The sequence below is a fragment of the Apaloderma vittatum genome, unplaced genomic scaffold, assembly GCF_000703405.1.
Source record: "Apaloderma vittatum isolate BGI_N311 unplaced genomic scaffold, ASM70340v1 scaffold13283, whole genome shotgun sequence".
NCBI classification, from domain to species: Eukaryota; Metazoa; Chordata; class Aves; order Trogoniformes; family Trogonidae; genus Apaloderma; species Apaloderma vittatum.
Window position 1 is genome coordinate 24,042 of NW_009709916.1, and position 25,518 is coordinate 49,559.

At 46.1% G+C, this 25,518-nt stretch overlaps 1 protein-coding gene across 1 annotated transcript in view; it reads right to left on the reverse strand.

The window, feature by feature from the left end:
- Positions 1 to 25,231, reverse strand: part of TCERG1L (transcription elongation regulator 1-like) — a gene marked incomplete at its 5' end in the record, with an annotated part of 32,651 nt that extends 7,420 nt beyond the window's left edge. Inside the window, 6 exons of the mRNA XM_009867115.1 lie at positions 3,176 to 3,311; positions 8,210 to 8,279; positions 13,147 to 13,301; positions 15,627 to 15,715; positions 17,183 to 17,277; positions 25,106 to 25,231. Coding sequence (XP_009865417.1) covers positions 3,176 to 3,311; positions 8,210 to 8,279; positions 13,147 to 13,301; positions 15,627 to 15,715; positions 17,183 to 17,277; positions 25,106 to 25,231 — 671 coding nt within the window. The remainder of the gene's footprint in view (positions 1 to 3,175; positions 3,312 to 8,209; positions 8,280 to 13,146; positions 13,302 to 15,626; positions 15,716 to 17,182; positions 17,278 to 25,105) is intronic.
- Positions 25,232 to 25,518: the final 287 nt, after the last annotated feature.

Sequence of the window (25,518 nt, forward strand, 5' to 3'; positions counted from 1 at the left end):
GGAATTCTTTATTTCAGGGTGGCTTTTACCTTGGCCATCAGCTTTGTTCCCAGTACAACGGCCAGTTTGGATTGAAAGCCAGTTAAGCTCAGGCTAATTTATCATACGATCCTTCGGGTTCACGATTTTTTGTTTAGTAATGATTACACTTCGCATACTACAGACATACTCCTAAAACAAAAAAAATGCTGGCTACTGATATCTGTAACATGCTTATTCAGGTTATTCATTTTGGAGGTCTGCGAAAGCATATAAAATATAAATATTCTGATTAATCTCCCAGTGTGCATTGTATTGTGGTCGTCTTCCCTCCTATGGGGGGAGAAGCTCCAGAGGTAGTGGAGGTGACATCTCTCCCCAAAATAAATAATGACTTCTGTGACCTGGTATCACCACAGAGGAAAAGGAGAAGAGAGATCTGAGCTTGTTGTGGGTTTCCAGTTCTCCGCTGTCGCTCTTAACCAGAGTGCAAAGCCCAGGGAAAAAAAAAAACTCAGAAAAATTCAATGCATTGAGTTTGAGCAGTGTGTTCAGAGGTGAAAGGACATCTATCTTGATAGTTTATTTTATTTTTAATTCACTCTGGAAGCCCCGCAACGACAGTAGGTTGAGATTTTGGCTCTTCCTTTTTTCCCTTTTTAATTTAGGATAACGTTTAGGCTGCAAAAATTGTTTTGAGACCGGAAGGTAGAGGTCAGGATCCCTCCAAACCCTTTTTTTCCCCTGCAATATAAAGAATGTAAAACCTTGAGAAAAAAACACCTTTTGAAATCCTTTAAAAACACATCTTGTTTCACTGACAGCTTCCCAGCAAGGAGAAGATGACGCTATAAATGCAGGCTGCAGAATGTGGATATTTCGATGCTGTGGCTGTGGGAGAGCCTGGAAGAGCCTTGGATTTTCCCGCTCCCCTCAGGATTTGTGGAAATGTTTAAACCTCCAGGAGTATACTACAGATTTTATTTCTGCCCAGGGCAACTTGCCACAGACTTCAGAACAGTGCCACTGTCTTGGAGCTCCACCAAAAATCACATCTATTTTTAAAATGTTACCACAAATATTCTTCTGCTGATATAATTTTTGCAGGAAGGTTCAGAACTGCGCTGAAGAACTCCATCTAGTTCAAGCTCTTTGTAATGCAATCGAGTAATTTCTTGAGAAACAATAACATGACGAGAAAATGGTTCATTAAATAATCAGTTTGAAATGACAGTAAGGGCCTCACTGCGTTTCAAGCAATGCCAGCCAGCCGGTGCTGACCCAGGGCACGTCTGGACATTTTAGGAAATGCTCAGGGCGAAAGCAAAGTAACCTATTCCCCACGCAATTTCAAATAATAGCAAACCCAAACACGTTTGCACGAGCAAGTCTGACTCCTACACTTGAGGAATCCTGTTATAGAACCCCCCTAATATCATTCTGACTGACTGTCCCCTGACTTAAAATACGCCAGCAGTATTCCTTTATGGCACTTCCGCTTTTTTTAAGCATAAACACCAAAATATATTAATGAGGCAGCTCTAGCGTGGAGGTGATTTACTTTTGAGCTTCTGAAGCTCTAATTATCTACCTTTAAAGTCTGCTGATTACTAGTGATAAATTTTACAGGCTTTACTGCCTAACTAACAGCAGACACCTTGGATTTTTTTTTCTTTACAGTAATTACAGGAACTTCTATAGAATACGTATTTGCAGAGTGTTGGCAGGGGGGGATGACATCTGCATAAACTGCTCACACATCCATTACACACCCAGTCACATCTGCAGGACGAGGTCCTAAACCTGCCACGCTTATTAATTCCATCCACACTCCAATTCGTCAGCTCTCTGGAAGGAGGGACACCATGAGAAGAACTTTTGTGGAGGTGATTTTATGTTTATAAATGACGATATCCAAAATTCCACACGCTGACAGCAATCTTCCTGGGGCTGGTTCAGCACAGGCTTGTCAGTGCTACCAGAGAAAACCAAAATCAGGCTGAAGCTCTTGACAAAAGCTGTCACGGGGATGCTATTATGCAATCTGCAATTCATAGAATCATAAAATCACAGAATCATTCAGGCTGGAAAAGCCCCCCGGGATCATTGAGTCCGACAACAAACTCTACTCTGCCAAGCTCACCCCTAACTCAACAACCCCAACCCCACACCTAAATGGCCTTTAAACACCTCCAGGGATGGGGACTCAACCCCTGGGCAGCCTGTGCCAAGGGCTGGCTGTGAAAAAATTAGTCACGAGGCTCACAGAGCTGAGTAGTTCTAACTGCAAATTGAATTTATGCTCCATCTATCGACTCCAAACCTTGACAAGGTCACGTTAAAACGGCTGCAATAACTCCAAGCCCTACCATAAGCTGGACCGGCTCCATGGATGCCAGGTCTGGGGGAGGGAAAGATGCTCCAGGTGCTCTCACCTGGCCGGCCATGGAGGGACCACCTCTTCTCGTCGCCTTTCAGCCCGAAGCCCTGAGCATCCCACGCTCCTGCTCCTCAGGAGCCTCAACTGGAACCATCCAGTCTTCCTAAGGAAGTCCAAGGATGGTCAGGGAGGTCCAGGGAAAAGGGCACGTTTTCTTAATCCTGAGACTCCACTATGCCCTTTCCTAACAGACTGGGCAGATTTCAGATGGCTGGTAGAATCACAGAATAAAATCCTAGAACGGTTTGAGTTGGAAGGGACCTTAAAGATCATCTCGCTCCAAACCCCTGCCATGGGCAGGGACACCGCCCAGCAGAGCAGCTTGCTCCAAGCCCTGTCCAACCTGGCCTTGGACAATTTCAGAGAGGGAACAATGTCTCCAGGCAGCAAGAAGTGAATTTGGCTTCCCACTGCTGGGACCACTGGAGTTTGGGGTGATGAAAGCTCCCCCATGACAAGAAAAAAAAAAAAAAAAAGCAAAGAGCTTGCCAGGAATATTCCCAAGCCTGGTGCTGTCTTTCAGGTCTGTCCATAGGAATTTATCTGGAAGAAAACTGCTGTCAGTTCTGCAGGGCCAGAAGACAAGTCAGAGCAAAGCACCACGAAGTCTATATGGTTGACAGAGAGAAAACCGTCCCTCACCCGTTCTTCCGCTGACTGCTCAGTCTCAGTCATGAAACGATCCCTGCAGTGGTCCCAGCCGATGCCCTGTTTTCATAAATGAGACAGGTCACAGCGAGCGAGCGCGTTCCTTACCCCTCTCTCCAGCAGCATGTCTCGGAAATGCGTGATGCGCTCCTCCAGGGGAGGTGTGACCTGAGGCGCTGATGTTTCCTCATTTTTCTCCTCTGTTTCAGCCATCCCCTGGTCAGCAGCTTGGGAATCGTCTGTTCTTTAACAAGGCAGGACAGAAAGCAGTTCAGCAATTGTCAACTCCAGTGGGATTTCTAACCCCCTGTAGAAACCCCCCCGGCGGCAGGACCTGCTCGCGCGTACGGGGCAGGGTGGGAGCGGGCGCTGAGAAGGAAAAGTGACAGCTCTATATAAAATTTGTCAAGGAGTGGAGACTTTCAACGACCGACTGAAGAGAATCATCTTGCTTTATTTTTTTTTCCTCCGGTTTACGTGCCCCCAAACTTCAAAGTCAAAGCTAATCTTGATTTTTTTTTGTTCCCGTGCACCCCACGAGCTCGGTCGTGCAGGAAGGAACCCAGCCACGCCTCGCACGTGTCAACCTGCAACGAGGCATCGGCAAGGAACCTGCCCTTTGCCACTGCCAGAAGGTCTGCATTTATCCTCAGAGCCTCCTTCCAAGATTGTATCTGATTAGAATAAATAGGTGTTCCTGAGAAAACACTTCCTACACACCGCCTGAGCCCCTTTGCCTACAAGAGCCCCTGGATGAAGGCCGATCCGTAGCACCACTGGGCTCATTTTGGGAAAGGACAAGTAAATGCAAGATGCAGCCATAAAGCAGCAGCAGCACCAGTGATGCTCTCCCTCAGGTGCAATCCCACGGAACCGCTGCCAGCGCTGGAGATGACCTGCTTCTCCCCAGGTAAGTATCTCCACAACCCAACCAGAGACCATTAACAGCGCTCTCACAGTGCTGGAAGCCAGCCATCTACACCCCATGGAGAACCGCCCCCCGTGGGGCCGCAGCATCTGCAAGGGGAGGTCAGGGAGATGGGACCCTCGAAGGTAGGGAGGAGTCTGCTCTGAGGAGGAGATGGGGTTTGAGGGGGTGAGTATGAAACTCCTGACTTTTAGAGAAGTTGGCCAACTCAGAGCTCGCCATCAGCCCTCTGCTGCTCCGGGTCCATCCAGCTGCTTCTCAAACCTCGGAGCAATGAGTGAGTTTGGTACAAATTAAGGCTCTTTCTGGAAAGATCAGGAGTCTTAAAATGATGGTGAGGTTCAAGTGAGGACAACGAAAGCAAGGCGATTCGATTTTCAGCCTCCTACTAGGCATGACTGCATTTTCTACCGATGCAATTTTCACCGCCACAGAATAATACTTAATCTGAAATAAGCAGGAAAACATTTTTTTACTTCCAAGCAAGCGAAGTAGATCAGTACGTAATGTGAGCTCGAGCGTTATTACCTTCCTTCTACAAATAATTACATTACACTTATATTTATCCTCAAATGATGCTGCGTTACCAGTGATTTGAGAGATATCAAACTGGTGTTCTTCACAGAATGACAATGAATTTTAAATTGTAATAGCAAATTTCATTCTGTGACACAATCCATGAAAGGCCCAATCCAATTTCTAGAACACAAAAAGAGCTTTTTCAAGCCGAAACTGCAATCCAGAAAGCGATGCCACCAGCCAAGCACCACAAGAGCCCCTTTTCCTTCACTCCTCCTTACGCCATTGGAAGCGATGCTGCAAATCACACCGATTTTTTTCTCATGCCAAAAAAAGACAAGAAAGAATACCATTTCCTGGAGCAAATAATACAATTATCTGCCCAACAAACCGTGTGATGTCCTACATAGGGACATACACAAATGGGCAGTCTACTACCATGATCTTGGAGGCCCACAAATGTGAAAAAGGATGGAGTGGTGAGACGTTTTCGTGTAAGTTTGGCACCCACCAAAAGGAGAAGAGGCAACAGGCACAAATTTAAGTGCAGAGAAATCCATGTATGGATAAGAAAAAGCTTTTTTTTGCCCTGTAAGGATGGTTGGACATGGGGTGGGCCACCCAGGGAGGTTGCTGGGCTCCATCCTTGGAGACGCTCAACCTGGACAGGTCCCTGAGTGATCTGCTGGGAAAGGCAGAGACCCCCCCCTCAGCCATTCTGTGAAGAAAACCCGGAAAAGCTAAGTTTCTCTGAAGATTGTTTTTCTTTTGTAGAGAGCACAGCCAGAGCAAGATTTCATGACACCTCGACAAAGCAGGAATAAAAATGCAACAGCAGCTTGCTGCAACCTGCAGATGGAGGTTGTGGCTGGAAGCACTGCTCAGAGGTTTTGCAAACGTCCAGAAGAGAAGGGAGGGAGCTGTGCCACCTTCTGCAGCCGCCCTCGGGCCAGCTCCTCTGCTAGCTCTTCTCCCCAGGAGAAGCAGAAGGGCAGGTTTGTTCTTACCCCGGGGAGCTGGTGATCCTGTGGGACCCTCCGTGTGACAACCCTCTGGCTGAATTAGAAAGAATTGTGCTGGAATTTTGAGGCAATTAAATCTCACCACTAGCACGGCTCCTTCTGTATAGCAGGTGATTTAAAGCGTGTCAAACGAGCTGTGACTTACTAAGTAACTTCGCTTAAATTAAATAGGGAATGCAGCATATTTAAAAACAAACCCTGAAAGCACGTAACACCTCCTTTTGTCAGTTATAATTCAGCAAGGAAAAATGTCGGCACTGCAGAAACAAGTGACTAATGGCTGGGCTAGGGTAAAAGTGGGGTTCAGCCTTCTGTTCTGTCACAGATGTCGGGTGCAATGGGTACCCAGCTGGGAGGGACCCACACCATCTCCGGTGCGGTGTCTCAATCACAGCCCTGGAAACTACCTCAGTGTAACAAATGAGTTAATACGTGGTTTTTCACCCCGAGGTGAAATTCCAGTTTGAAACCAAGATCCTACAATATTTTGCTTTTATATGTCACGAGCTGTTAGCTACTGTCTGGTATGAACACAGTTAAATAAGCACTTCGAATGCATTTCTTTAGTAGAAGGTCAGTATTTTAAACTTCCATCCACAAACCTCTACACTCTGCCACCGTTTCAGGGTACAAAGCAAAACGTCGGGAAATCTTCACATGTCACAGACGAGAATTTAAAATTCAGAACAGCTGGAGAAATCACGTTGCAGTTTGAGGATGTACACTCTGCTGACAGAAAAATAAACACTTTGCAGCTTTTTGGTGACAGGTCAAACTTCTGGGGAATCGGGATCATGGCGACGAAGTCTGAGGAAATTCTGTGTTGTCAAGTCAAGCCTCACTGGTTTCTCTTGCGCTTGTTGCCCTTGACTTTCACAGGGCTAATTGCCCAAACGCAGCAAATGAGAACTGGGTCCTCCTCATCTGAGGATGTTCAGGTTAAACGAAGATAGAACTTGGGGATCTCAGAGCTTTGCATATGAATACCTTGTCCCAAATCTCAAGGAAGATGTGAGCTCCATTGCTGGTTAGCCCACCCAAATATGTGTCAGCAGATGAAGGCGCCGGTGACACAACGGGCAGAGCTCCAGTGAGTTAAGGACAGGAGAGTCACGCGGCAGCTCCGCGGCCGCCTGCCGTGGCCCAGCTAGAACTGCATTTACCGATCTCCTTTGAGGGGGAAATAAAGTAGTGTTTCTGCACGCAAACAGAAATATGAAAAGAGAAATTCTGCAAATACGTAAAAAACTGGTCCACGCCCGGGTCTTAACCATTCTGACAATGTCCGTCTGAGTGTAAAGAAAATAACAGAGTAAAAAAAAGCCCAAGCGGGTCTTTCAAGGATGAATAAGTCATGGAATCCCAATGAAGGTGAGACAACATTCCTTATTCTTGAGGGGACACCACCTGACCTTCCCACACGCTGCACAGTAAGCTCAAGCCTACTTTGATACTGTAATCTTTGAATAAGTGCGTACTTCTAGAGTTTATCAACAAGTTTCTGGAGTTTTAGAATTCCATTCATGCACAGTAGTGGAAAGATTTTCACATTTTCTCAACCAATCACTAAAGGGAATCAACTTCACAGCACAGGGAAAATATCTGCTTCTGCCCACAGGTCAGAACACCGGCCCATTATTGTCAGGCTGCCTGACATCAATAAAAGTAGTCTTAAATATTTTATACTATCTATAAACTTTTATACTGTTTATGAATAATAAAAACTATGTAAACTGTAAAAGTACATCTTCAGTATATATAAATATCTGCTTTTATACCAAGCATTAGATGTTTGAATAGACAGATTATTCAACTTGGAGTATCTGATTCTTCCTTCGTAATAATATGAATCCACAGAAACCCTTAATGAGGTCAAAAGAACCACCCAATGTATGGAATAAGAATGGTAATACAAGAAAACACAGAATTATCTTCAATAATTTCACTTGGAAAACACAGAAATTTCTGTGCTTCCTTAAAACCATAATACACTATCTGTGCAGATTTACTTTACAGATTTTTTTTTTTTTTAATGGTCCAAACCAGTATCTTCTTCACAGCCAGGCCACAAGAACAGCAAATACTATGTGCAGTTACTGGCCAGAGGTTAAATAAAATTAAATGTCTCTAAGGTAGTGCTTCAACCAGACCTGGTTACTTCACTTTCTTGCCATTTTGGCATAAGGGTGAGGGAGTTGCTTATTTGGCACATGTTGGGTTTTGTTGGGGTTTTTTTGGCCTGTAACTCCAGGAGAATTTAAAACCCACATTGGAATAAAGGTCAAATAAAAGCCCAATAACGGAAATACCTCTGGATATTCCCGAGCCAGTAGCCTGGAAACTCTAACACCAGCGAAAAAAGAATCTGCTTCACTTCAATGAAGACAGAGCTTTTATGCAACGGCTTTGAAATAACCACTTACCTTTATAGTCTTTTTTTAACCATTTCAAAGCACGGAAGAGTTTACTCAGACAAACACGGATGCTATTCAGTGGAAACAGATATTTTAGAGAATCACAGAGTCTCATGAAGACTGGATACCCTGAGAAGGGCTCACATAATTCATAGGTGTAGACACCCTCACAGAAGAAAATAATCATATTTTTCTTTGCACTTAATTAAACCAGACATTAGCTCCCCAACATTACAGATAAGTAAACTTTTGGACTTACTTATTTCTCTTCGTTTTGATGCTAAGATCATCATTTTCATCCCCTGGACAAGAACTAACACATTTATCTGCTGAAAAGAAACAAATAGTTATTAGATTTGAACTAGATGAATGGGAATACATATTCCTCCTCAGATTAACCTTTCATTTCTTCTCTTTGGCCACTGCTCAGGAACTTGTATTTTTCACTCTCCACAGAATGTTTTAAAAATAACACTTTTTATCAGAGTCTCATAAACACCCTCACCCAAAGGAAAGAGAGAGCAACAAACCCTACCACTTTCATTCTGAAAAATCGCTCATTGCTCACATTGTGAAGAAAATTATTCATTCGTGACCTGAATTTACTTAAATGTTATTTTGTTCCACCCGATATTCCCTCCTCTCTCTCCGTGAAATACAACTACGAAGACATTTCTGCAAAATTAGCACAGTCCTGGCAGCCGGAAGGATTCAACAGCATTAGCTCGCACCAGAATTTCCCTCCTCAGACCATATCTCTTTCTTATCTGAACAAAGACAAGGTTGTTTTTCAGAAATTCAGCCACCAGCATAGCAAGGACATGGAGATACCAGCCACCTCCAGGCTCCTGATGTTGCAGAAGTCCCAGGTAACACCAGACTCCTGGTGTGGCCGGGACACTCATCCCTGAGGTCGTAACAAACACGAAGCATATGCAACAGGCATTTATTTCTGAAAATTATTAATTTTTTTTTTTCACATATACAAACTGTAGGCTTCATCAGCATTCAAACGGATGGACCACTGGAAATCATGTCCATCCAGGGTTTGGTTTGTGTTGGGGACCCTTCAGTCATTCACCATTAATTAGTTGAGAAATAGAAGAACAGAACTGGGTGTGGTTAGCTTGGGAATATCAGAAACACCAAACCTCAGGCTTTTTGGGTGAGGCTGGTAATGAGGACATGTCTTGTCATTTAGGAAACTACTGAAAAAAAAAAAAAAAGTAAATATTAAATTGAATTTATGTTACAGAGATAAAAAGGTCTAAATAGCTCTATATGGTCAGATCTGATCTCCCCAAAATCAGATGAAACTCCAAGATATCTGCTGGAAAACGGGTCCAAATTTTGGATCATTGAAGCTAACAAAACTTGGGCCATTTATTTCAAGTTTCAATTTAAGGCTCTTGTTCTTGGCTCATTTTGTTTCCCTATTTTAGGGAAATCACATGTTCACTAGTATGCTTTCAGCAAATGTTACCCTTTATTTCTGTTAAGCGCTTGGATACAGCATACACTAAATCTCTGCAAAAGGAACAACAGGAACCAAACAGCAGCTGAAATGTAGCAGTGTGGGAAGACCAGAACAGAGACCACATGAGGAGGAAATGCAAGGAAGATGGGAATGGATGCCTTACTAACTACAACTGAAAATGGCAATAAGGAGAAATGACTGGCATTCCAAAGAAAGCAGCCTTTGGCCTCAACGTTCCTGACAATATACGAGCACTGCAAACACATAAATGCATGTAATAATATTTTAAATAAACATAAATTTGCTGTAACTGTTCCATCTTCTCAGTAAATTCTTCTTTGGGCCACCCAATTAAAAAATAATACAAAGAAATGGGAAAAAACAACCGGTGAACTCGGATGGTAGAACGCAATTCAGCGGAGATATCATAAAGCTATTAATGAGGAGCTGAACGACCCGCGGAGGCAGCGGTTGTCTTAATTTTAAGGAATTCTGAAGGCAAAATGCCCCTCGCTGTGACTGCTGTGGGCACGCTGTCTTGGGTAAATGGGACAAGACTAGAGCCAGCATCACCACTTAACATTTCAGTGCAATGCAACAATCCCTAAAACCTGACGGAGGGAACTCGGGAACCGACTGAATCGCATCGTGCTGCTGGACCTCTGCGGCGACTGCAGGACTGACTTCGAAAGGGAGGAGAGGCAGCCGAGCACTAAAGGTAATAATTGATTTAAAGCTTTGAGGAAGAGTGCTGCTGGCCAGTAATCTGCCCATGAAATCACGAAGCGGAGCACTGCCCCAATCTGATGGTCCATCAAGCTTAGTGCTGATCAATTAAATCATTCAGCTAATCCCAGCCACGTCGTGAATTCCGGTTCATTATCCGGAACAAAGAGGGAACAGCAGCGTTTACCAGGTGAGTTAAAGCACTGTCAATCCACTGGCCACACAGAAAAATCCAATTTACCATTTTGTGAAGAGACCTGGCACCCCCGAATTGCACATAGAGATGGGGAGTGTATCTGTGCCGTTTCTAGTGGTGAGCTTTATATTTTCATCTGAATGCTAAAGGGTCCAAAAATGTTTGTGTGGACAGAGTCAACTATGTCATAATTGAGCTTGAATAGGTATCCACCCAAGTATGAATCAACGTATCATTTTCTGTAGTCAGAATGTCAGTTTTCCCTAATTAGCTGAAAAAAAAAATATTGCTTCCTCAGCCTAAACATCCAGACAAACCATCTGAGCAGGTGGAGGAATAGCAATAGATAAAATGTTTTTCTCTATTGCAATGAGACAGAAACATTTCAAGGAATCTTTGAGGGGAAATAGGGATATTATGGGTCAGTCTGTGACCGTACTGAGACAGGAGTAATGACAACCAGGGCCAAGAACAGAGAGGTGTCACACTCTGATGTCACCCAGCTCTGATTTGGGAACACAGAAGACCAAGGTATGAAAGAGGGGACATTCAGATTAGATATTAGGAGGAAATTCTTCACCGTGAGGGTGGTGAGGCACTGGCCCAGGTTGCCCAGAGCAGCTGTGGATGCCCCATCCCTGGCAGAGCCCAAGGCCAGGCTGGACGGGGTTTGGAGCCACCTGGGCTGGTGGGAGAGAGGTGTCCCTGCCCAGGGCAGGGGTGGAGAGAGATGGTCTTCAAGGTCCCTTCCAACCCAAACCATCCCGTGACTCTGTGAAAGTCCTGGAAAAGCCACCTCTGTCCCGGACCATGTCTGGTGGGTGGTGGCTCCCTCCCCGCAGGGCTGAGAGGGGCTGGCCCAGAGCCGCTCTACCCCAGCAGCTCCGCGGGCACGGGAGGAGCCCGTTCCAGGGGATGGCCTGATGGGAACCCATTAGTGAAGAGCCACGACACCTTCATAAATCTCCTCAAGAACTAATACTTTGTGGAGGCGGAGTAATTGATAAATGGGTAATTTTTCATTTACTCCTAAATTATAAATGCACTTGATCTTTCAGCAGAGTGATGCGCAGATAACCTATAGCACCCCGTGAATAACGACGCTTGCCACCTTTTTCCATGCTTTTGATTTAAAAATTCTAATTAAAACTCAGCAGCAGCAACTAAGCTAAATAAATGTGGCAACCATTGTTGCAAACACACAGCTCATTTGTATTATTTATTTACTCGAGATTACAAGCTAAAAGAAACGGTAACCAATAATTCCTTTCACCTTAGCAGCTAATATATACTAATTATAACCCGACTGTCTCAAATGTTGAGCGACCAATTATATCAAGGAAGATTAAGACTATTAGCAACAAAGAAAACTATGGTCATAAAGAAACTGGTGCATGAATCAAATCTTGGTGGGACACACAAGTAATAAATAAAAAGGATGGAATGCAAGGCAAAAAATAGATCTGTGAAGTGGCACATATCAACAATGCCTTTAAACTCTTCTTTTTAATCAATTATAGACCATAAACAATGTTCTTCAGATTTGACTTTGGCCATCATTCTCCCTTGTCAGTAATTAATTGATCCTTCAATATATCCTGCAATAAAACCCATATGCTACATTTTTCTCCTGAAGAATGAACTTCAGCAGCTGCGCTTTGGAATTATTAGTGGTGCAGCTAAAGTTAGTCAAGCCATATACAAAAATCTGACAACTGAAATTTATACTGAAAAATGTAACAGCATTAGATAAGGACTAAAGTAATAGCAAACCATTCTTTGTGGCTTTTTTTCCCAGCAAACTTCTGCTAATACTGATAACATAAAACTTCCTCCCAGTAACCCCAGGTCTTACTGACGTTGCCTCCACCTGAAAGCCAACGTAAAGCATCGGGGAATAAGAGGAGCACTGACGTGGCACGGAGCAGCTCCCAGTGACCGGGAGTCCACAAAAAGTGGTGAAATACTGATTTGGGAGAGCAACGTGGTGGAACAGACAACGGAGCCACCGCTGCACCGGCAAGCACGAGTCGGGCTGCTCCCAGACTGGCCACCAGCATGGGGAAAAACTGGCCCGAAAAACTAAGGGATGGAGAGCAGGAAAAAAGATGGCACGGGGAGGAGTCAGGGTGGGAAAAACACCTCCGTGAGCTGGCTGTCCTGGGGAAGCCCAGTCAGCAAACACCTCAGGGCACTGGCAAGCCAAACGGTGTCTTTCCAGTTGCATTTTGAACCCTCTCACGTGCATTAGCATTTTTCTTAAGCCACGACTCTCCCCTTGGGAAGCCGCAGTGTTCAGGAGGCGACTGCAAAGTCGTGAGCAGATGGAAGCACCCACGTTCCCACCCAACCTTCTCCAGCACTCATTGGAGACTGACTATGGGGATATTTTCCCCCCTCGACAACCTGGTTGGATGATCATTAGCTTTTTGTGTAACACAGCTGAATAATGCATTGGTAATGCATTCCTAATGTACATCTTGGAACTAAGTGTAATAAAACACAAAGACAGTGTCCTCTGAGATGTATTTGATACATCAAAGATTCCTCCAGTGTAAGCAGCCACCTGTTTCTTCATCACCATTAACGAAGATGCTCCCTCTCTCAAGCTCAGCATTTCAACCAAAGTAAGGATTTTGCAATAAATGTCAATTTCAACGCAAAACTAATATGAAATCTCAAAAGGAAAACCACTCTAATTACGATTATCAAAACTCTCACTGAACGTGGTTAGCGACCAAGTTTCATTTGATATTTGAGTTTAAAGAGAGGCAAATAATCACAGGGCTTTAGTTACTTGCTGCAGCTTCCAGCTTGCGCTTGTGAGGAGGGTCCTCGATGATCCGGTTGATGTCGCCGCGGTGCTTCAGGTCCACTGGCTTCTCCCACACTGACAGCTGCATTGTAGGGTTGAAGAAGAAGACCCGGTCATCTCCAGTCCAGACTACACACCTAGTCCAAGCGATAAACTATGCTTAGAGAACGTCAGACACACCCATGAACAAGAAATTAACCCGCCGCTGGCTCAGGGCAGCTCTGCCGTCCTCGGGGACTGACAGCCTGCCCCAGACTCCACCAGCCACCTTGGGCAGAGCAACTCTCTCCCTATCAATAAAGTGGCATGGAATGGACTAAACACCCCCAAAAAGCAGGCCTTGGTGCCCGTGGGGCAGGGCTGGCTGGCTGTCGCAGCCGTGGGAGCTTTATCTGGCTGCGCTGGTGGGAGGAGGCATAACCACAGCATCCTCATCCCCACGGCATCTGCATCCCACCCCCGTGGCATCCCAGCCCCACAGCATCCCCACGGTATCTGCATCCCACCCTCACAGCATCCACATCCCATTGCCACAGCAGCTGCATCCCCATCCCCACCTCATCCCCTCAGCATCCCCAACCCACCCCCATGGCATCTACATCCCCATCCCATTTCCATCCATCTCAACCCCAAGACACAGCTGGCTCCTCCTGCACTGTAGAGGTCCAACCAGCCACCACAGAAAACTGTCACAAAGTTTCAGGGTGATCTTTACGGGCTCTGGTTCAAATCTGAAAAAGGTGGCCAAGTTGCTGCTGCACAAATCACAGTTTCTCAACTTGGTCAGTTAAAACATGCATGGCAGCAGTTCAACTTTTTGACCTGATGTTCACTTGAAATCAGCTAAAATAATACGAAAATAAGCACTGCACCATCCTTAGCAGACATTCCAAAGCCTCGAGTTTTACTTCACTAAATCTGCGTGTAATAAACAAACAGAGTATCAATCTCAAGCCTGCACTTTCTGAATCCTAATGAAGACTAACGAACATCATGTACACACTCTGGCTTTCCTTATAATAGGAAAATGTTGGTGTCTCTGAAGCATAAACACCTGGAAGGAACAAATCTTATCATTAGGAGCTTGGCTGCTCAACTGTTATTAAAAGCAGGGAACAAAGCTGGTATAAAAAAAAAAAAAGTCCCATCTAGGTAAAAGACTGCAAATATGAGAAATGCTCCATGACTGCAGAGTACATAATGAGATAATCCAAGATGCTCTGTGCACCACCGCTAAGGCGTCCCCGTTGATCTTGCCCGACCGCGTGATGAAAACCGCGGCACCTCTCCCGAAACCGCGGAGGAACGCAGGGTGCGGGCACAGCGCGGGCTGAGGGTCTCACCCAGCCCCAGCATCACAGCAATTGTGTGGAGTTAAACGTTCTCCCAACGAGCAGGAGCACAAAATGGATTGTACAGACCGAGCCGCTGGCCTCGGTCGTGCTTACACCCCCGCGGAGGTTCTGGCATCCCTAATTCAGAGGCACGGCCACAAGTATTTTAATAACTTTCTGCTTATTTTACCCTTCAACTATTTTGGATCGTGAAAGTGCTTCACAAAACGGCTGCTCTGATCCTCTGCTACACCATAACTAGGTCTAATTACTACTTCTTTCATTGCACCTCAGAGCTGCGGGACCCTCTGTTCTCCCCAAAACACGGACCCACCATCCCCGAGCCTCCCTGCAGAGCACACCAAGGGGGACTTCGCCAGGAACACTCCCAAACCAAGGCTCCACAGCCCCACAAATCCCACAGTTGTCCCAGAAGGGAGGGAAAAAATTCTGGGCATTTAGGTGAAGAGGACAGACGTAGCTGATTGATTCACATGGGCTACTGCTGTCCTTTTATAAATATCAGAACGATGGACCAAGCCTGGCTGTTAACGGTGCTCATTCAGCACTGAGCACTGCCAGGCCAGAAACTCTGGGGTCCCTTCACTTTTCTGTGACTAATATAATTTGACATTTAATTTAAAATTAACGTCCCTTTCCCCGTGTAACACGTCACCTGTGGCTCTTTGGTAGAACAACGGCTTTCAATTATCCACAGGGGACGCGTGGTATTTTGTTTCAGTCACGGAGCATAAAGTGGAAACACAGATATTGTCATGTTCATGTTTCCCTTTTAGAAAAATCGTAATTTAGGAATGAGTAAGGGCACTAGATGACCCTATTAGCAGGAGGTTTTTATTTCATAAGGTAGGCAAGGTTTGGTAACATTCCTGAGTATTTTTCTGCCATTAAAAATTAGAAACCTGGCTCACATCGTGTTTGCATTTTTCTCCTTAAGTACATAATAAATGAGGAAAAGCTCCACTGGAAGCTGGCACAGGAACCCAGCATTGCTACTTAACACCCAGGGCAGCGTGTTTTCCCCACATAGCAGACCACTAATGCACGTTTGGCAAGGGAAACGGAGCTGACAAGTGGCTTCTAGCAGGTCTGATTGCATTTGCTTACCATGGTGATCCTGGCACTGGAGTGGATGCCACGGGCTTGTTGCCATTGGATGTGCTGTCATCGTCGTTTACGAGTTTAAAAGAATGATCCTGGAAAGACAGACAAGAGATTAGTCAACCCACAAAGCCCATGCAGAAGAGGGCTATTGTTAAACAAATAACGTGAAGTGGATCGCCCCTATTGCCATTATCCCGCCAGCGGCTTTATGAACAACCACCTACCTTGAGCACAGCCCAGATAAAGAGGAAATAATAAGAACGTGGCACCACTTAGAGCAACACAAATGACAAACCAGAAACGTGCTTTCCTTCGTGCCAATAGCTCCCTTGGCATAACCCCGTACTGCAGTAACGAGAGCCACCGTCTCGTCGGGAACGCTGGGCGGGAGCGATGTCCGTCCCGACGAGGGGCAGGGGACGGCACAAAGCAGCAGGGAACTGGCCAGGGAAGGGTGTGAGTGGCCACATGGCAAGAGCCATCGCAGCGGGGTCGTGTGGTGCAGCTGAGGAGTACAGGCAGCGTTTCAGCAGCTGGAGAATGGCTATTTATCGTAATATTTATCGTATTATTTATCATAACAGCTGACAGAAATGAAGTGCAAGGGGGAGGTGTGGGAGGAAGGCAGGGATCTAGCTCGATGAGGTATCAAAACATGAGAAGCACGTACTTCATTAAAAAATGATAAGGCACGTGTCCAGAGGTCTTAATCTTCAAAGTATTTTACAACTAAGGAACGTGCACCCGAGTTACCAAAGCAGCTGCAGCCCCTGGTAGGCAGGGAAGGTTTGCTTGCACAGAGCCTATAGACAGCAGTGTGGACAGGAATATGCAAAACGAAAACGAACAAATATTTCCAAATGTTTTGGATCAGCTGGGAGTACAATTTAGGTCCTTTTCCTTTATACCACAATATAGGTGATTTAAAAAAAAGCTAATGAAGCTCCATCCCTATAGCATTACCCATCTGCAAGTTGCACAAACTACTTGCTATGCCTTTACATTCACCTGTCGGGTTTATTTAAGTACCACGCAATTATTTGTAAAGGAGGGCTCCAGAAGCGCCCGGCACAGCTAAATCAATAACACTAAAAAGGTGAGGGCCGTGAAAAATTGCTTCCTTGCCCGTGGGGCTGATGTTGTGACAAGTGGCGTGAGGTCCAGCGAGCTGACCCAGCTCCGCAGGTCCCTGCCACTGCAGGTCTGAGAAAATCACAGAGACTCTGCTTCTGCACTTCGACACCTCAGGACACAAATTTTACCCTGGGTGGTGCCACACCTTCCCATTTGCATCCCCTCCCACCACAGACTCGCTTCTTTTCCAGCACAGGGAGAAAACCAGCCACATGCATCCCTCCTCTGATACCCCATGCTGCGGTGGCAGAGCTCCTGCAAAGCACCAAGATAAATTAAGGAGACAGCTCGTGAAAACTGACTCTAGGAAACAACCCCGCGTCACCAGCACAGCTCCAGCCAGAGGACAATCTTTCATCCTAGCTCTGACTTGGGCAGTTCAATCGTTTAAAGAGGTTTACAACAGAAGAAACGCCATCGCAGACCTTATCGCCATCGCTCTCCACGGGGGAACTCTTCCTCTCCGTGTGTAAAATCAAGGTCGGTGGGCAGGAGGATCTACTCGACTCTTTGCCGCTATCTGTGAGGGGAAAGGATTCCTTTTTAATGTGCAATAAATACAGTCCCAACAAGCCAGAACTGGAGAAGGAAAAAAAAAACCAGTGCCCGTGGCTCCGAACTTTCTCAGCTCTCCCTCCTCACTCAGCCCTTCATTTACACACCACGGACCACAGCGCCCTCCTAAATAAAACTTTTTATTTTAGTGGGACACATTCGTATACTTCAGACCGTGGCTGTTATCACACGGCTTTTTGTTCCATTATCCCTGAACCCAAAACTTTTTTCCACGGGCACATCCTCCACTCCCCCTGGGAGCAGCAGCATCCCCCCGGGGCGCTCCGGGCTGGCTGGCCCCCTCCTCCCAGCTGGGAGATACTGGTGTGCTCCGGGTTCACTCCCATAGGAACCCTATTTTAGCATTTCCCTCCTGAAATGCTAAACACTAAATTGTTTCTGCTGGCTCCAAAACGTGTATGTCTCGATAATAGAGAGGCCATAAGGGATAGAAAAAGCAAAAAGGCAGCAGGTATGAGATACAGATTCAACAATGATTAAAAAGCAGTAAGAAATATCAAAAAACGTGTATTTTTTTATTGTCTCATCCTTCCATTACTCTTAAAACGCATATTTGGAGCCTGCAGCGGGGAGGACACAGTCCCTATATTTTGTGGATGTTCCCCAGTCCCAGGAAAAGCGTCCGGACTCCTCACCCACCACAAGAGTTATGGAGCATCATCCACCAAACAGCCAAAAAACACGGCACAGCAACTCCAAGGAATTATTTGCAAGCATTGCTTTTCTAGGACTGCATATTGTACAGCAGACTTACATGTCAAAACACTACCCAATTAAATTTAAAATTACTCGGACAACAGCATAAGCACACGTGTAACTACACCAAGGAAAAGAAGGGAGTCTGAACCATTTGACTTTGCTTCACTGTGGAATGTATTGCAATCATAAAACTAGAAATATATGTCATTTTTCTCAGAGGATGACTTACTCATTTTTTTATGGGTAGTGAAAAAGAAGATTTACAAACCGTATCAATTAGTTTCCATATTAAAGGAGCCAGGAATAGGGAGCAGCTAATACATATCAAAAGGGTCTCTAAATTTATCTTTCTTCACAAGGCATCTGTTAATCGGGAATCAAAGCATTACCGGGCTGCTTCCTCTTTGGAGGCTGTAAAGTCACACCCAGCTCCAACCTTTCTGCGGGCAGCCCCCTCTGCCTTCTCCTGCAAAGGCCAAGGAAATCCCGGCGGAGTGCTCGGGGAGCTCAGGGACACCGGTGGGACCCATGAGGATGCTTCTCACACCCACCGGCTCCGTGAGGACTGGATGCACAACCAGGGCACCTCGCTTCAGGGGAGCTCTCCTGGTATATTCTCCACCTCTAAAACAAGGCGGAGGAAAGACAACGTGCAGTTTCTTAACTGGTTCACAGAGGTATTTCATTATATTGGCCCAAGATTTCCCATCACTCCGACTCTCCTGCTGCTGTTCCCCAGCGATACCCTTGCTCTCCACTCCCACGGCGCGACAGGAGCTGCCCTCGGGCACCGCCTCGGAGCACAGCCTGCCTCCCTTCTGGCAAGGAACTCAAACCCAAATATCCCTGCGCCTCCTGCAAATGTGTTTGCAGAGGATGAAAGGAACCTTGAGACATCCCCCTCGGCAGCAAACGTTCCTTTGCAAGGCATGGATTTTGGAGCAATTTAAAGGCAGCCGCAACAGCCCAGGTTTGGGATGGCTTTTGTAGGTACATAGCTGCTGCTGGCCACATTCTGCCAGTGCACAGCTGGCGCTGGCCACAGTCTGCAGGCACGGGTGTCAGGCTTGGGCACCACAGCCGACCGATGTGCTGAAGGCCATTGCGGGCAATGCTGGTGATGCTCACGGTGCATCTCAGCATTTCCAGCTCTTGACTCTTCCACTCTTCCCATGAAATAATCCCTGAAGCGCAGACTCTGGGCGGCCAGTCAGCTGCCGATGAAACGGCCACAAATTGCTGATGGGATTCTGTCACTCAAAACACGGAGCAGCACGCTTGGGAAACGATGCTTAACAGACCTGGGATTTAGTTTTTCTTTTAATAGGGTAATCACACCAACCCCTCGCACAGCTCCGCTTCGCTCCCTTTTTAACTATTTCTCTAATCCTAGGAAAAAAGCTTTTTATTATTAGTACAACGTTGATTCTTTTATAGCCTCCGTTGTTGCGCTGGTTTAACAAGCAGTCAAGATCTTCCACTCACGTATATGCACACATACATGAGGAATGAGAAAACACATTTACCTGGCTGATGGCAACTTGTAATTAATCATTACAAGCATTAACATCGCTACCTAAATGTCAGCTGGCAGATTGAAAGAGAGTGTTGCACAACTGAAATTCGGCAGAGGAGTCTTCCACAGCTCACGCTGAAGAAATGAGACAGGAGCGAGTGCCTAACCTGCGCTTGTTCGGCTCCAGCTGGATGCCAAGGGAGGTACAACACGTGGTGCAACTGCTTTTTTGTCACGGCTGCTCTTACTTTATGCTTTAATAATTGAAGATTGGCTTGAAGTACAGAGCACGGACGTACCGGTGCGGGGAGGCTCTCGGGCAGCACCTTCACTCCTGTTTGAACCTTGCACGTCTTCAGCCCAGATTCACCCTGAGCTGCAAAAGCCTGAGGCAACCTCTTTTTTACCTCCTTTGAAAAGCTTCCTCACAGCATCTGAAGCCCCAGGGAGGGACCTGGGTGCTGCAGCTTTTGCTTGAAATACAGCATCACCCACACAGCGCGCGGAGGTGAACTCCCGCGGCACGCGGATCATTAGGCATTCACAGGAGAAAGACGCTGCCACGAATTTTTTTGGAAAGTCAGCACATATAAAATACGATGGAAATAAAAAGAATTTAAATAAAATAACAGAAGGAAGTCCTGAAAGTCACTCGGCGTGTCAGGAGTAATTTATTTCTAGAGCTGTAGTTGAACGCTGCGACCGTTCTCCCCAAGTACAATGTCAAGACGAAAATAACTCGAGCTCACGCTCCCTCTCCCCGGAGCTTGGGGTCCCCGAGGCAGGAGCATCCCTGGCTCAGGCTCACCTGGGCTGTGGGGAGCCCGTCCTGCTGACCCCAGACCCGCTCTGCTCACTGAGGAGATCCATCAGGCCACTCTTAAGACTTCTTAGATCATTAAAGACTTCTCCTCCTCCAGAAGACAGATGTGTACCCTCCACCGGCAAACGTCTTCACTCAGCTTAACTCTTCTCATGAATCAGCCTTGGTTTTTCCCTCCCTTTTTAACTTAACTCTCTAAAATAAACTGCAGCCTGACAATTAAGCTACCGTGACATATCCCCAACATAATCACACACAGTTTTTTACCCCTAAACTTATCAGCATCATCGCTAATGATGTGTTCCCACACTTGCTGTAACGCCGCTGAAGGACGCACTGGAGACGGGAGGATAAAGATATCTGATTAAAGAGACTTCTCTGAGGCTCCACGGCAGGTAGACAGACATGAATAATTCACAGCAGGAAAAGTAAAGGTGAAGTAGCAAAGCTGTGCTGGGTGTATCACAGTGGAGGTAGCTGTACGATCATAAACATCTTATTAAAAGCAGAATTAGAGGAGGAGTGGAAAACAGAAGACTGATTCACGCCACGAGGTGCCATAGACAGAAGATAATAAAAATTTGTTTTCCAAAGGTATTTAGAAACCTTTTCCAAAGGTATTTAGAAACCTTTTCCAAAGGTATTTGGAAACCAAACTTCCACTAATCTCCAAAGTTTGAAATTTTGATTCTAAAGGTTTCCAAGAATTGAATTTCCTTGAAGTGCATCCATCTAAACACTCGATTTTTGTATCACCCCACCACTATCTCTGCAGGTCAGTTCCATCTCTCCCCACAACCTTATTGCTTTCTGGGTTTTGAGATGAGCCTAAAACCCATTCTCAACTCTCCTGCTCCAGCCACTTGTGGGATCCCAGCCCCAGCCCATCACCACTGCTTCAGGGAAGCAGATCCTGCTCCCGCCCCTGCCTGCACACCCTATCTCACCCTTTAATCCGTGTCTATTTTCTGTTCGGACCAGTTTCCCTGTGCCCAGTCAAACGCTCCATCTCCCCTCGTGGAATGAGTCTCTCCTCGGACCAGTTTCCCTGTGCCCAGCCAACCGCTCCATCTCCCCTCGTGGAATGAGTCTCTCCGAGCAGGGCTTTTTTCCTCCGTGAGCAGTCTCCTCCCCCTCACGCCGCTGGTTTTCCTGGGTCGGTGCAAAGGGACCAGCAGAACAAGGACAAATCCTTTGCTTGCTGCACCTCCCGTGGGCTGCTCGCCTGCTGCAGAGCCCGAGGACAACTCATTTCATTTTGAAACGACGTTTTGGGAACACAGCCCACACTGCCCAATAGATACTATTTGCCACTACTGTGAAAATGGTGAAAAAATCCCTATGGGCATATTCCCTTGCTGCCCACAAAGCAGCATCAGCTCCCACCAACACCAGGCACAGCCCTGGCAGCAGGTTTCTGCCTGGTTTTGTGTTTTTCCCCTCATTTAAGCCACTGCAGCATTTTGCAGCTTCTCTCTCAGCTCTTCCTGCACCTCTGTGAGGCCAGGCCAGTCAAAGACCTTCACTGATTCTTGCCGATTCTCCCTCCTCTACTCTTGGCATGTGATTCTTTTTAAATATCAACTTCAAAATCTTGACCCTGACCTTCAAGGCACTTAAGGGCCTGAGCTCTGCATATCTATGAAACGACAGCTACAGCTCCACCTCTTTCATACGTACTGTAATGCAAAAAAGTTACATTTTCAGTTGAGACTGGACTTTTCCAGCTTGCAACACAAAAATAAATGCTTACTGGAAGCCAAGACCATTGCAAAATTTACTCCTCCTGCTCCAGAAATATAGAAAATTTTATTTTCTCTTCAGAGAAAGATTTTGTGTTGTCATGAGCCAAATCCAACTGTGTCAAGCCTCACTGCACACCCAATTTACTCTTTAGAAGCCAAGTCAAAGAAAGGCTTATTTATACTGCAAAATGAAAGGATGCCTGCAAGACCAGCTACAGCCTCTATCGCTGCTTCATATGGCCACTGCAGGTACTGGCACCAAAAAAAAAAGGTGGCACGTGCCTGTACGTGCGTGTTACAAGTGACTCAATGTGCTGGTGGTATTCCAGTTGTCTGTCCTGGACGTCTCGTAGAAACGACTACCCCTGTGTTGTACCTCCTGGGCTGGAGACACTCCCTAGATACATTTTTCAAGGTCCAGAGCTTTAAAAAAACCCACAAAAACACCACAAAAAAATAACTCTCCCAAAAAACCAAACTCCAACAACTTGGAGGCTGGTATCTTCGTAAACCATCTCTCCACTGGTGTGGGGATAGGTGACTGACGGGACTTGGTTGGGTCCCCAGGGTCTCCAACAGCTTCCTAAGTGCTCTTCTGTAGCACTTCGAGGCTGACGTGTGAAAAAACCTTTACTCCTGTAATTTGCTCTTAATTATGCTTCTCACTTTTGATTGTTTTTCCACAAGAGAACGCGTTTGCAGCAACGCAGAGTGTGATCTCCTCAAAAACAGAAAACCCATACCATCCTGGAGTGAAATGATTATTTTTCTCTTAAATGTAATTGGCAGCAAATCAAAGATCTGAGAAGGAGGAAGAACAAGGTGTTTTGTAGTTTCAAGAGAAAGCTGGAAACAAAAATACGATGTTCATCTTATTTACATCACTTGTATGCATATAAAAACTTAATTTCTCTTCCAAAGTGACGGCCTCCCAACAGTGCAGACACCTGATTTAGGGAACCTGCTGACCAAACGGTCACATTGGACTCGTCATCAAAAGTCCTCTAGTCATCAAGAGGCTTTATACAGTTAGATCCTTATTCAGCTGAAGGGATAAACTCAGGAGCGTTTGTGTTTTCAAGAAGACTATGAAATATATTTGATATGAAATATATTAGAAACCACAACTTCAGTTCTCAACAAGCTGTGGATCTGCACAACCCTTGCACAAATCTCCATCTTTCTGTCCCTGTGTTCTTTGGACAGTTTTAGCATTTCCTCCCTCTCACTCGCTTCTGACAAGGACGCAGGGTAGTACAACCCCTGGTGACTTTAAGGAGTTCGCAGGCCTTCCAGCACAATAACTTTATAGATGACAAATAAAGCAGGTGTTTACCAAAAAAAAAACCAAACCAGGCAAGAACCTTTAAACTGACCTACATCAAGAGATGGGTATGAGCTTTCCTTCAGTTTTAAGGTGTCTGTGTGATAAAATTTTCAGCAATTTCCAGCCAGAGCTGGAATGCTCAGCAAGGTAAGTCCAGTCAGATGACTCTACAAGAAACAGGTAGGGAGCAGCATGACCTGCTTCAGAGGGAGCCTCTGGATTTGCCTAGCACAGCTGGCCACAAAGTCTTTTATGAACCTGCATCTTAGCCATGGGCAGAGCCGTGAGGTATCCATGGAGCAAACAGCTTAGCTGGACAAGGAGACATCAAAACTCTGTAACGTGACCAAATGCAGCATAAGGAAATTCATTTCTAACTCCTCAACACCTCTACAACCGTGTAATCCCTCGGTATGAAGGCTCAGACAAGGGATGCCTGAAGCAATACCTTGTAATTCACAAGAAATGCCAGGTTTTCCCACAGGGAGGTGCCCTGAGGGCCCGTGGAGCTGGCAGGGGCTGGCTGGTGCCCCCTTCACGGCTGCGGGCAACCCAGTCAGGCTGGAGAACAACCTGTCTATCCCCATCTCAGCATCTCACCTCCATCAACAGAGCTCCTGGCTTACAGCAACAGCATCGCAAGAGGGATTTCCCATTATTAGGCAAGACAGGGAACTGCTGGAGAGAGCCCAGCGCAGCCCCAGGGATGAGGGAGGGATGGAACATCTCCCTGGGGAGGAAAGGCTGAAGGAGCTGGGGCTCTGCAGCTGGAGAAGAGGAGCCTGAGGGGTGACCTCAGTCATGGTTATAAATACGTCAAGGGGGAGTGTCAGGAGGACGGAGCCAGGCTCTGCTCAGGGATGTCCAGTGACAGGACAAGGGGCAACGGGTACAAGCTGGAGCACAGGAGGTTCCACAGAAACATTAGGAAAAACTTTTTTCCTGTGCAGGTGACAGAGCCCTGGCCCAGGCTGCCCAGAGAGGGTGTGGAGTCTCCTGCTCTGGAGACTTTCCAACCCACCTGGACACATTCCTGTGTGACCTACTGTAGGGGATCCTGCTCTGGCAGGGGGTTGGACTAGATGATCTTTTGAGGTCCCTTCCAACCCCCGACATTCTGTGATTCTGTGAAGACGTTCCCTATTTCCTATCAAAATCTGGTCGTGATTCACAACGCGTGTACGTGAATCTAAACAAAGCCACAAGACTGTCTCCAGCCTTCGGGAACGGCACTGCCTCTCCTCTCACGGCAACACACACACATTTACGTGACAGTGAATAAACCAGTTTTATCACAGCACAGCACGAAGCATCCCTGGAGGCTTCAGCCAACGAGGCTTCATGGAGCAGCTATCCAAAAGCTAACCACATTATCGCTGTAGTGCTGGCGAATACCACCAGCACGGGACACAGAAAGCACAAGGACATTTCAGAAACTTGCCTTCTGTATCATGAAGTGCAATTATGCCAGTTGCCAGACTAAATAAACAGGAGGCAAAACACTCTGATACACTTGGAATCAGCTAAAGAGAACGTCGGAAAATTCAAGACAATTTTTTTTAAGGATCCCACTCTCCACGGAACGTGCAGCTTGGCTGGAACTGTGCAAATAGACAACACATGCTTCAGCGATATAATCAGTATATAGAAACGTATACACACCTGTTAACGCCTGATCCATCAAATTGGTTGCCATGAAGGTCACCGCCGGCGCCGCCACAGCGGTGACGCGGGTGACGTGCGTTGGCATCAAAGGACCCACGTGAGCATCCATTCGGGAGGCAGAACCTGCATTCGAACCATAAGGAAACATGTTTTTTCCCAGTCAATGAGAACACCCTTAAAAAACTCTTTTCTTTTTCCCAGCTGCATTTCACAGAACACTCTTTTAACGTCCTTTTAAACTCTTCTCCCTGTACCCAGCTGACAGTTAAAACAACACGTTTGGGGTTTAGTTTTTTTCGACTGGCCGTGACATCCATTGACTCTCAAACAAGCATGAGTGGATATTTTAAATTAATAAAAATATGACCCTCTAACCAAAAATTTGCAAGGCTATATTAATGCTTTCAGGA